This window comes from Thalia democratica, chromosome 8 (assembly GCF_965202585.1).
Source record: "Thalia democratica chromosome 8, ktThaDemo2.hap1.1, whole genome shotgun sequence".
NCBI classification, from domain to species: domain Eukaryota; kingdom Metazoa; phylum Chordata; class Thaliacea; order Salpida; family Salpidae; genus Thalia; species Thalia democratica.
Window position 1 is genome coordinate 20,043,634 of NC_139172.1, and position 14,312 is coordinate 20,057,945.

Genomic DNA, 14,312 nt, shown 5'->3' on the forward strand with positions numbered 1-14,312 from the left:
AATTATCATAGCACATATTAAAAATTTCGTCTTTTTATAGTTTCATAAATAAAATCGACACAATTTTTGTAACCTAAATATTCAATTTCCTTCAAAATCCAATTGGTTCTCAAATTAATCCAATTTGAACAACAATTCATTTAAAGTGAATTATGACTTCGTAAAAAATATTTATTGGTTTGTGAAAGATCTGCTTCTATCTTTTTGAGTTGATGAAAACAACCATTTGCAGGCCCTGAATTTAAAGTAAAACTTTATAACAAATGCTTTTTATTATTATTAGTTTCAATAACAAGAATTTTTTGAATTTTTAATAAAAAAACTAATACAAAACCGAAAAATCAAATAAAAATGTTTTAGAACGAACTATAAGATATTGATAATAAATGGGTAATTATAAAAGTAAAAAGATTTTATATATAATTTTTTTTTGTTTAAAACTTGACAAAGATTTTATAAAACCTTATGTAAGTGTTTTAAGTTTGGTTGTATATCAAAATTTCTTGTATTTAAAAACATATAATTATGAATGGAAGAAAAATATGTTTACTTTGTAAATATTATAAACTACAACTTTAACAGTAAACGGCTGTTTAAACTAGATTCATATTAAATATAAAAGTTTAAAAAGCTACTTATTTTAATACTATGAAATCAATAAAATTTATTTTTAATAATTTATTTTATGTTATATGAAAAACACTTGGAAAAACAAAATTTTCCATGTTTAAAGTTTACAATGGACCTGATTTGTGATGTGATAATAAAAGTATAATAGAACTCAGCTCAAAGTTTACAAAAAAATAAACGAAACAAATAAGCACAAACATATTTTTTAAACCAAAAATTTATAAATTAATGTAAACAGTTTTTATTTAGTATTATAATATTATATAGATTGACATTTATAATTTCATTTATCAGTTAAAGCATTTCAAGAATAATTTTTTATTTTATTTAATTTACCTTATTTAAATATGTAAACGAGTAAGTGTAAGGTTTGTATAGTATTGAACTTTAAAATCTAAACGTCATAAAAACAAAAAATATTTATATTTATAGCAAAATTTTGTTATATTTTAATTTATAAATTAATAAATAAACAGTAATAAGTAGTTTTTTTTTGATAAGTAAAGTTGTTAGTAAATGAGTAACACATAAGATTTTAAAGCTATTACACTCATTACAAAAAAATTAGTTCCAAAACCAATGGCTGAAATCTATAAATACGTTCTTTGTATATAAAAAAAACACTATAAAACCAAAAACTTTAAATTCTCAATATCTATAGAAACTTTTCAAATTAATTAAAGTATTTCACCTGACAACAGACTCATTTAAGAATTCTATGAAGGGTGGATACAATTTGGAATGCACAAACATGACAATGTGCATGTGTATTAGTGACCACAAGCGGTAGTTAATTCCATAAAAAGGATCAGTGGGAGCCGGACATAACATGTTGTTCAGATTCACGTCTGTCATCTGTAATGTAAAACTTATGTGTTGATACAACATCATAAAATTGGATTTTTTTGTATTTAGTTTAGACTGTATATTGATCAATAAAAAGATATTTTGATCAATATAGTTAAATGTACAAAACTAAATACTAATAACTTGCTGGTTAAAATATTTTTAATACATACTAAACAAAAATTAATTATTATGCTAATTTAATTTCTACCTCTCTAGTAAAAAATTTTTGTTGTTAAGAAATGTTCGTATTATTAGCTGTTTATAATGTCTTACAAATTTATAAATGATTAAGGGTTAATTTTAAAACATTTAGTTTACATAAACCAATCATAAATGAAACTTGACAGAACTTGAAAATATTACTGTTTATGAAAATTTAAAAGAAGAAAATTTCCTGTGCACAATTCCAAGTTTTCACTTTTTTTTTAATACAAATATAGAACTTAAGAAAACTGTAAATAACTGTGTTATAATAGTAAAAAGTGTATTAAAAAGTATAAGGTAACCATACGTTTTAAAGTAGCTTAAAGTTAGCAGAAGTTTATGAAAAAGCAAAAATATTTTGTTGCTCTTCCAGGGCAGTCTACTTTTACCGGTTACTGATTATTCAAATTTAGACTGTTCAAATTCTTTAAAAAATTAAGTTGCAATATTTCAAAAAGTTATATTTATTTTAAAAATATATAAAAAGCGATTGTAGATGTAATTAATAAGGTTATAATAGTAAAAAATGACCCAAAGAAAATATTTTCAATACAACATATTAAAACTTATTTTAGCCATATCTCAAAAAATATTTTAAATCATGCAAAATTAAAAAGGTTTGTAAGTTATTAATAATTTTACACAGGTATTATCAATATTTTTAACATATAATACTTTTTGGGACATTGCCTTTTAAACATACTTAAAGAATTTGAGCTCTCCGAATTTGTATAGTTGTGCACTCACTTTAACGATATGCCTTTATTTTTTTTACATAGTTATTCTTATGCCCTAATTATTAATTGCAACACTAGCAGTATGTTGTTACACACTTAATGTTTTTTAAAGAAGAACATAAAAAATACTGCAGCAAAGTTTGACTATTCAAAACACTTAAGATTTAATAAGTATATGCAGAACTTAAGTTATACTTGATTAATTTTAATCGATTACACAGTTTAAAAAAGTAATTACGAAGTGAAGCTTACAACTGTAGTCAGTGATTATATAAAAACTTATAAATAAACCATTCAAAAAAAGAGTAGAATTACAACAAGAGCTACAATAACTCTCTATAACTAACTTAAAGTTTTTTTTGTCTAAACTTGGATTTTATCATCACAAATATTAAATTCAGCAATCAAATAAAAATTTAAAATACAATAATAAAGTAGAGCTGGCTGCAAGGTGAAATATTTTATCCGAAGATTAAAAGTATAAAATTTATAAAAAAATTAAATAAAAGTGTAATTAAAGTACAACAAAATTTTACTGAATCAACTCAATTGAAGTTATAACGAAAAACTACCATGAGTTTTTCTAAAATTCATCATACTAGCCAGAGAGCCTAAAAAAAATCTAACTAGCTTGAGAAATTAGTTGATAACTTTAATTTCTGTTTTGAAAGGTTTAAAGTGATATTTTACAAAAATATACAAACTCAAACAAACTAAGCCAATAATTTGCAGCAAACCAAAATGATACAAGAAAGCAGAACCACAAGACATCAGGGGCCAGTACAGGTCTGAAAATGTCTCACTGCGGTGTCCTGACCCGTATAAACACATGGGCACCACCAGGTATATGGTGAGGTGTTGTAACCAATAATTAGCGACCTCTAGTGACGAAAACCTGGTGTTTGTGACGGGAAACAGCATGGCTAGCAATGGCCCGCAATTTATGTGAATGTGAATTCTAAAGAAATTTAAACACAACTAGTTAACTTGTTTTAAGATAAAATTGATTTTTGTTTAAATTATGTTTGTATGTTATACTTATAAAACTATAATTCACAAAATCCCTTGGAATATTTTTTATCTTATATAGTTTTGTTATGCTATAAATTAATAGTAAAAAATGCTAAACAAAAAAATTTGAACAAAATAGCTGTTTTTTATTATATAAAACAGATGTATATATTTTAAAAAATAAATGTTTTTTAAGACTATATTTATACGGGTTTCAGTTTTTTTAAGTGCTTGTTTTTTCAGCTACAAGTGAGTAACTTACATTTTTTAACTATTTAAATAATACCAGTATTTACCAGTTAGTTATACATGTTATGTTGTATACTGTTTAAAGATAGAATTGGAACATATTTTTTTACGGGACACGTTCAAAACCCACCCGCGATTGGAACCCACCAGCGTTCAAAATCCACTCGATTAAAATCCACCCAGTCAAATTTGAGAACCGCTTACCGATCAAGGGTAAGGGTTAGGGGTAACAGTGATAGTAAAAAATAAATAAAAAACAAATTTAAAAACTGCAAAAAAATATATTAAATAAATTAATAGTTAAAGAAAATATTAGAAAATATTGGGTTGAATTTGAACGCGGTGGACTTTGATAGTATACCAATGTTTACATACTTTTGTAAAATTTTCACTCAATTTTAAAAACAGTACTCTCTTTAGAGAAGTAATATGTCTAACACTTATAGTGAATTTACCATGTTATTAAAAATATAAATTTATATTTGTTTTAGTACAAAATAAAAGTTTCATTTATATAAAAGTAATTGCAAAAAAATAACTAAACAATAATTTAACTAATTTTACAAAAACTAAAAAGATAAAATTGAAATACTAAAAATTACTTATATTGGAAAAATAAAACAGCTGATATCAAAGCCTATAATAAAAATTCATACTATAAACTACACTCTTGTGTTACTATACGATTGAGCAACATTTTATTATAAAATAAATAAAAACTTATTATAAAGCACAAACATATAAAATAACAGTACCTGAACAATTTTTGAAGCTCTTTTTGATTTGAACTAGTTGTGAGAAAATATATCTAAAAGGTGTACACAGCTTTGAAATTGTATTAATAAAATTTTGTTTTAATTTAAAAACTGAGTTCAAACATTTAAAATTAAAACTATTTAAAATATTTGTAATTGAACAAGATACAATACTAATAAGTAAAATTGTAGTTTAATATTTTTACTCATGTTTTTAGATAGCAAAAGATATTGTTTTTACAACTTTGAAATCATAAATTAATGATAAAAATTTACAAATTTCATATTCAGTACTTATTTTAATTTAAAACTTCTAATATAGTTTTGTTGTTTGCCTTAAAAAAATATAGATTTAATTATTTAAGCAAGCTTGGAAATAAAATTTTCCTTTTTAATTTAAATTACTGATTAGTTGTAACTACTTTATATAGGAAACTTAGACCACTGATATTTTAAAATGTCTTTTTTATTTTTTTAAAAACATTTTGCAATATAACTTAAATAATGAGTAAACAAATAAATTATAGTACGTACTAGTAATAAAAATGTCAATTAAATATTTAATTTTAAATTTGAAAATAATAATATCAAAATACATTTAACCAGTATTAGTAAAAAGTAGTCTAAAATCAAGTAAGATAAACAAACTAAGGTAAAAAACAACTGCTTAAATACAAACAATAAATCACATCTTGTATCAAATTAAATTTAAGTAAAAATTAGAATAATTTAAATGAATTAGATTTCTTAGTCAGTTGTTTTTATGTAGCTTTAGCTGAACTTTTTTAACAAATAAAGACTATAAAACATTAAAATTATATAAACTATGTACCTTAGTTTAAAACTGAGTAATAATAGTTTTTTAATGTTTATCAATTTTTTAGACAAGTATTTATAGATTGCAGATGTATTTTTTATAGGAAACTTAGATATATTTGCTAAAAAGTTTCTAATGGACTTTAAAATGTTTTAGCCTCTTTTCAAATTAAATATCACCAATAAAGTTTTAGTACTATAGTTTACTTATTTTATATATAGTTGTACATTTTACTTTCTAAATAATATTTTTTGTACACTGTACTTGAATAAAACACTTTAGAATGCCAGTTGTTTTTGATTATTTTAATGATATTTTTTCAACAAATAACTTAGTTTTGAAAACAAAAAAGACAACAACTAAAGTTTAAACAGGTATAAAACGAACTTGGTAGAAATTTAGAACATGACAAGGGCTTAACAAGTATATTAATGTACCTCTTTTTATTTTGTAGTATATTTCCAATAAAAATGTTCCCAAAGATAAAGCAAGTATTGACCTTCTTATAATTCTGTAACAACAAACTAATTATAAATTTATTAAAAAAGCTATTAAGAAACTAATATAATAAAAAAAGTACTTATAAAAAGTATAAAATAGAACTACTATGAAAAAATGCATGTTAATTGGTAGACAAATAAAACAGATCGCATAAAAATGTATAACATTTAGTTTATTAAGATTATACTACTTAAGTAGAGATAACTGTCAAGTTTTGCTTTTTGTACTGTAAATAAGATTTTATTCTCAATGAAGAATGATTTTTGGTATACAATATATAGTCATACATTTACCTTTGAAATATTCAATACACAACTTTTATTATTTATTTAACTTACAAACACATGATAACTATTTACAAAAATAACATATCTAAGAATAAATAAGTAGCTTTGCAACTTCTAGAATCAACTAGTTTTTCTCAAAAAGTACATATAACACAGTGGACCAAAACTGAAAACATAAAAAAAAACATTTTTAAAGGTCTTTTTATTTTTATTAATTATACTAAAAGTAGCTTATAATTTGTCCAAGCTCAAATTTATAACAATATAATTGTGAAATTAGCACCACTATAAAACTTAATTTTATATCATACTTGTAGAATAAAAATCAGAAAATTACTCAACTTAAAACTAAGGTTAAATTTTTCACTTAGACCAATTTTCTAATCCACAAATTGAGCAGCAAGCATACTACTTTGAAAAGTATTTAATCAACAAGCTAAATTATAATACTAGCAATAATTGTTTAAGTAGTATTAAAGTTAAAAAAATTAAAAGATAACCATTTCCTTCTGAAACAAATTACAAAATTTTCAATATAAATTGAGTATATATCAAACCATTATTGTTATAATCAAACAAACTTGTGTTATAAGACTTTTTATTAGCTAACATTATTAACAAGAACCCAACCATACTTGTAATTATTATTCAAATATAATTTCAATTTATTTGTTTGCTATAATTTTTTATAATTAAATAAACATTTGCTGTCACAGATTTTACCTACAGGATGTATGTTTTCCACCAATATTTGCGTAAGTATTGACTTAGATATACAACCAAAAATGAGCATATTATAATAATTGTTGTAGTTTTTTAATTTTCAGATTATGATAATTCTTCTGCTAGCTAAATAAGCTCTTATCAACAAAAATATTAATTAAATATACAACAATTAAATATTGAATACTGTATATTACATACAAAAATGATTAAGTTGAAACCAATTTCAATTAATCATTATACTTTTAACTTAATTATAGGTAATAGATAAATAGACAATAATATACATCATTTTCCACCAATATTAATAGGAAAATTTTTGAATTTTTATATTCAGTAGTTTATTTAATTTAAAATTTCTAATATAGTTTTATTGTTTGCCTAAAAAAATGTATTCTAAAATTTAAGAAACTTTTAAAATAAGTTGTATCTTTTTTATTTAAATTACTGATTAGTTGTACCTACTTCATATAGGAACTTAAGACAACTAATATTTTGAAATGTCTAAAATTTATAAGGATTTTATTATTTATTCAATTATGATGCAAAACTCTATAAAAGATAAGAAACATTGATTAATGCTTAACTTGAGTAAAATAGTTAAAATAGTTTACTATAGAAATCACTTAAGCATCTAAAAACTTATAATCCTGTATATGTGTAATAAACAGTAAGTTAACTATTTTAAGTCTTTTATTCGAATAACTTTTATTTTTAACTGTCAAAGGTTTTTGTATTAATAAAACTATAAAAATACTTACATAATAGTGCTTTGACTGCAGTAACTTTTAAGAATTGGTAAAACTTTTTCTTCCTTTTTGTAATTTTTTCTTGTATTTTTAATACTGTAAATGACCTCAATCAGGCTAATTATGACAATTAGTGATGTTTCCCATAACCTTCTGTTGATCGGAATATAATTTTTGCATACTTTTCCACCATTTCCAGGTATTGTTGGATCAACTCCTTCATATAAATAAGCTTTTAATACTTGAAACACATAACTTAAAATTTCCATGTAAAAGTATTTTAAATAAATACTGTGTTATATTTTCAATTTATTTCAATCAATTTAATAATTCATGTATTTTTAATACTAAGTATGCAAAGTTTAAATTTTGAAACTATTTAGCTGTTAAAAGTGAATATATCGTTTGTTGAACAACAAATAAAAGCGCTCAAAATGTTTGGTCCTAAGCCTGGTGCACAAAAAAAAACTTTTAGTTATCAAGTCGCACACCACTTGGATACCTTTTGACATCTTGTCCAGGACAGTTAAAACTTCTGTAAATTTTGAGACTTATAGATCAATTTATTGCAGCATAGAAGTATTGTTACCAAACAAATACAATTTATGGCTTGCTAGTCTAGGATTTATAATGAAATCATTAAAAATGTTATAGTTTAATGTTGCAAGATCAAAACCTAATTCTCACTCATTTATAAAATATTCATTTGTAAAGTACATTTCTTTTTGGAGTCAAAACTGCATTTGTCATTTTGTAGTCAAATAAATACTTTAGCAAAGTTTTTAAACTTAATCTAAATTAGAAAAGTTTGTAGATGTCCTCTACAGAATTTTTTTTAAATTAATTGAAATTTGTGCACTTCAAAAAAAATCTGTGCATCCCAAGCTCCAAACTCCCCAAAAGTATAGTACTATCTTTTAAATGTACCTCTAATACTTAGACTAAGTTTTGTAACACCCCTCAATTATACCTAAGACATTTTTTTTATTGTATTCTCCAAATTATCTAGTGTAAGTTTCAAAGTAAATTTCTACATGATTTTATTGTTCCTGAATACACATCTTAAAATTATGTTTTTATTAACTCAAAAATAAATGTTGTGCACTCTAGTGTGCAGAACATGTTGAATAGCATGAATACCACTTCTCTACATGAATGCAATTGTTATCAAAAAAATCTAAACAATCCTTACACTAATGTAAGGTAAAATATTCCAACAAGAGTATTTAAAATTAAACTATTTGTTTTTTATTCCAATTAAATAAAAATTTGATTTTTAGAATATCAAAAAAACAGGGTAGCCAAAGGTTTTTGAGAAATTTCTACTTTTTGGAATTTCTTCAAGTTTTTCAAAAGTACGAGTTTTAGGGTCTATTTTTAGTATAAAATTTAGTTAAAGGTAAATAATGTGTTGAATAGTATAACAACATTGAAAAGATACTGTACAGCTAATTCAAATGTGTTCTTAATATAAAAAAAATCAAAGATGTTGAAAATTTGATATATACATGATAAATTTTTTGTGTCAAATCAAAGTTTCACTACGATACATGTAAAAATTGTTTAAACTTTAGGTTTTTAGTAATTTTTTCAAAATTCCTATTTTTTTCGAAATTTTTTTTCAAGATTACAAGTTTTTTGGCAACCCTTAAGAAAAAAAAAATAAAATATTACAAAAAAACAATGACTACAACATCTAACTTATTACAAGTTCTAAAGAGTTAAACAAAGTAATAAATAGTTTTAGGTAAGTGGAAGCAAACTTTTAATTATTATTTTTTTTAATTAAACAGAAAACTAAATTGGAAAACTATGTATAGAATAAGTCTTATGAAATTTGTCAAATAGCTAACTTTAAATAATCGCAATACAACATTCTGCATTTAAATTATTTAGTTTATATAAGCATCCTGCAAGACTAGACTATATTAAGCAAACACTCATAGAAATTGCAGAATTTATACTCAAAAGTTTTGATTTTATATTTGTGTTTATGCTTCAGTGAGCGCGTGTAAAAAGCACCAGACCAGTGTACATAGTCAATAGATGTGAATAATTATGGGTAAAAAAGAGGATATATTATACCAATGATAAAGATTAAACGAACATTATGGCAAATTATACTAATACTACAAGTAATAACCAAACATTTGAACACAAACAAACGATAAAGTTAGTTATAATCATTTTTAAAACTTAAGAAAGAACTATAAATTCTTAAAGTTTAAAAGTTAAATGCTGTTATATAAGCATTGCAAAGAAGTTAACTGCTTGTAAAAAATAGATTTAATTATTTTTACAAAAACTTTTTCAGAAAAACTTCTAAGCGCTGTTATCTGTTATATTATTTTTAGCTTATTCTCTAAAGATATCAAATTAAAAGCGTTGTCATGGAACACGTACAATTCAAACCAGAAGTTCAAAATTTAAAACAAATCATTGCTCATAAAAACAAACTTGTAAGGGGGCTTCACTCAAATGTATATGTTATTTTACAATTAAACAAGCGACATGTTTTATGATAATTTTTAAGCTTAATATATACTGATAATTTATTTAATTTATACTAGTATGAAACTCTACAAGGAAGCTTAAAAAGTACAAATGTAAACAAAACTCACCAAGTTTTATTTTATGTCCTTCTTCTAATAAGAAGTTTTACTTTGGAGCTTATTTCAATAATTTTAGTATCAAAATTTGTCGCTGTAAATCCACATTGCTGAAAATCTAACTCAGTTTAATATTTAACTCTTTTATTTTTTCAATTTAAAAGGTTTCTTATGAAAATTCAAATTTTTAATTAAGTATATGGATGTGTAATTTTTCTAAATTTTTTTAAATAAAGTTAACTGTACTGCACAATAAACCTGTCAAAAGTTTTCTTTTAATTAGAAAGCTTACACTTTAAGCTTATAAATAAATGTAAAAAAAAATACAAAAAATATTTTAACTCCAGAACTAAAAGTTTAAACTTTAGCTGAATTTTACTACTTGATTACTTTAATCTAACATATAAACAAGTTACCTTTTTACTTATAAAAGTTTCCACAACACCTACAATAATAACTATTATGAGAAAATGTTTATTGATGTAATCTTTAACACATTTTTTGTTAAAAACGATTTAATCAAAACGAAAATAAAAAAATATGCTTAGTTGTAAAACATTTTACGTTTTATTTAATTTTGTAAATACACTAGGTAATTCAAAAGAAGTTCAGAACTGTTTACATTCTGACAGAGTATTTTTTTTTAATTCGTACGCAAATAATTTATTCAAATAACAGCGTTTCGTTTCCAATATGATCGGACTAGCTCTACAGAGTCTAAATAAATTATCTGAAATAGATAAAAACTTGAAAAAATTTAAGTACAGTATACATAATGTTTAAGGCAGAGATACCATTTCTAAGAGCTATTACATGCCTCTAAATTACAACAAGTAATATTTTGCTCTATGCTTAACGCCATTACGATTGGAAAAATCTACAGATATTTATTCATAAATACAAAAGTTATAGATACAACTATATAAGATCGTAACGTACAAGTTTATTGGAATAGTTTAATATATACTTTATTGAACGCCAAAAATGACGCTTAAATTATTTGGTCCTAAGACCTGGTGCACGAAAATACCTTTCTGTTATTAAGTCGCACTCCATGGATACCTTTATAGTCTTGTCCAGGATCAGAATATACAATAATAAAAACATTTAGGACAATAGTTATTTTTTACTTAATTTATGTACTTTTCACTGTGTTAAAAAACTAACATAGTTCAACGAAGTTGTAAAAGGTTTCAAAAAGTTACTGCAAGGAACTGTGATAATTGTTTAACACAGAGATACGTACGTCAGTTACACAAAGAAAAGAACTGTGTAAGTTGTTGTTATTAATATTTGTGCTTACAAAAGGATAAACTTCAAAAACACATTTTTGTTGAAAATTTTTGAATGAAATTAAATGTTTTTTTAATCTTTTTATTAAAATATGTTGCGAGATAGTAAAATACTTAAAAAAACACAAAAAAGTCTATAAATGTTTTTATAAAAAGATTATTTAAGTAAGCATTTTATTCTATCATTTTTCGAAATATATTCCGAGGAATAAAAAAGGCCAAAATGTTCCACTTTTTTTAGGGGCTCTAACACCAACCCAATAAATTTAAACTCAAAAATTTTATTTTTTTTAGCTATATCATTTAGCTATTTCTGTAAAAATTTACTTTAAAACCCAAAGAAATTATTGTGTTTTGAAATTTTTGAGTCAAAAAAACGACTCAAAATTACCCTTATTTTTAAATGATTGTCGTAATTTTTCTTTTGATCTATAACGAAATTCAAGTTTCTAAATTTTTCTTGTGAACTAAAATATAAGCTTATAGTCAACCACATTCTTGCATTTTCACTTATTAAAAAAAAATTGTTTGAAGTTGCAGAAATATAAATCTTATGTTATTTGATAGTTGTTTTAGATTTTTGCAGAACTTTTGTTTAGAGTTTGAACAAGATTTTAGATAAAAACTAACATCAGTTTTCAACAAAGACGCAAAAAAAATTGTTTAAATTCTTGTTGAAATAGTTTTGATAAAAAGTTTAAGTTTTTTTTTTTCATTTAACATTGTTAAACTAATTAAAAAACTATTTTTAGTTATTTTTTTTAAGTGTTTACAAAAAAATATAAATCTAGTTTCATTATAATGCTTCTTTTATAAAACACATTTATAAAGAAATTTTACTTAAATAGTCAATTATTTTGACCAAAATAATTAATAACAAACTAATAAATAAAATATCTGGATATCAACCTGTTTACTATTATTTCTATCTGATCATATCTAACCCGATCATATCTAACCCGATCACTTCTAACCCGATTACTTGTAACCTGATCATTTTTAGATCGATCACTTCTAACCCGATCATTTCTAACCCAACCAGTAAAAATTTGTTAATGTTTAGATTCATTTAAATCAGTATTTGTTTTAAAAGCAAATAAATCTTAATTGAAATCGTTTATTTATTAATACATAAAATACTTAATCTTAACCAAAATGTAATGTTTAATTAGTTTTGATCAAAATAAATTTATAATAATCATTTTAGTTCAGCTTGTTTCAATTTCACAATATTTTCTTTATATAAACTTTTTCTTTATATTAATCTGCTTAAATCGAACTTTCGTTTGTAACATAAATTTTACTAGATTTATTAAGATCTTTTTGCTTAGTCAATTTTTTTTAAATCTAAATTAACTTACGTATAAAAATATTGTTTTAATCATTAAATATATACATCAAAAAAACTGACAAATAAAGTTTATTCAATGAAGAGTATTGATCAGAAAATTAGTTCAAAATTTTATTTATTGTTTGCTACGCAGACTAAAAAAGCAAATATGTACCACTTTTTCTACGGGCTCTAGTACCGACCCAATAAACCAGAGTTCAAAAAAAAAACATAAATTATTTTAGCTGTATCATTAAGCTATTAAAAATGGGTAGGTGTCAAATTTGCACGAGCGGACAAAATTGCACGAAAATACTTTTGCACGAAGACACATATTAACGAGAGGACTAAATTGCACAAAGACAAAATTGAACGAAGGGTCACTTTTGCTCGGGTGGAATTTTTTTTTCAATTTTTATTTTACTACCACTGTTACTCTTTAATCCTTACCCTCGGTGGGTAACATTTTTTCCTCTTTTTAATTAATTTTTCTTGTTTTTTATAATAATAGTTTTTATTAGTTATTTTTATAATAACTGTTACCCCTAACACTCGTTCAGTAACTTTCTTTTCTCTTTTTAATTTATTTTCTATTTCTTATTTTATTCTCGTGCAAAATAGACCCTTCGTGCAATTTAGTAAGAACGAGCAGTTTTGACCCGTTCCTATTAGAAATATACTTTAAGCAAGAGCAAAGAATTTGTTGTGTGCTGAGTTTTTTCAAGTCAAGATCTTTTTTTAATTTCCCCTAATTTTAAATCTTTTTTTTCATCAAGCTGATATTAATATGAAAGTATCAGCAGTAAAACAATAAATAACATAAAAACTAATTAAAAAAATTGCTCCATTTTACTTGAGAAATCTATCCTAACAACTGAAATTTTTTAAACATAAAAAATTAATTTTAAAATTTTATTAGTTAGTGGCAACCGTGATAGTTATAAAATAATTTCTTTAAATATAGAAATTTTTGCAATGATAATTTTCTGATACGTGTTGGTGTAAGCCCTTAGTTCTCGTAGAAAGCTGTATGTTAAACATTCACTATTTAACAGTTAAAGTAATCAATTTTTTTTTGTAGCATTTACGATAAAAAGTAAAAACCTTAAATAAATAGCTAGCTTTTGTTCTTCATTTGGAATTTAACAATTTTAAATAATCAATTTAGTTTTAACTAGTACATTTCGTAGTTTTATCAACGCTATTTGTAATTTATAGACTATTATTTCAAAACTTAACTTTATTTTTTCTGTTTTTACTAGTTATAGGGTTGCCAAAAGTTTTTGGCAAATTTCCCCAGGTTTTCAAAATTTCTACCATGCTTTTTATTTTTAACGTTTAAGGGTCTATTTTTTATTTAAAAATAAGTTTCAAGTAAAAAACTGTGTTAAATAGTATAAACATAATGAAAAGATATTTTAAAGCTTCTTTAAATGTGTTAATAAAATGATAATAAATTTTAAATGTTAAATAAAAAATATTTTTGATAATGATAAAAAATTTATCTATACGATAGATTTTTTGTGACAAATAGAAATTTTACTACTTAACATGTAAAAATTATTATAA

The 14,312-nt window shown here is 23.4% G+C and overlaps 1 protein-coding gene across 1 annotated transcript; it reads right to left on the reverse strand.

Moving 5' to 3' along the window:
* On the reverse strand, positions 1 to 7,781 carry LOC145842972 (transmembrane protein 164-like). Its single transcript, XM_082950444.1, has 6 exons — positions 7,525 to 7,781; positions 5,640 to 5,763; positions 4,436 to 4,488; positions 3,135 to 3,378; positions 1,322 to 1,485; positions 1 to 235 (listed from the first exon to the last, which is right to left on the reverse strand). The coding sequence occupies exons 1-6, from the start codon at positions 7,779 to 7,781 to the stop codon at positions 172 to 174; spliced, it is 906 nt and encodes a 301-aa protein (XP_082806570.1). The 3' UTR covers positions 1 to 171.
* Between the last annotated feature and the right edge of the window lie 6,531 nt (positions 7,782 to 14,312).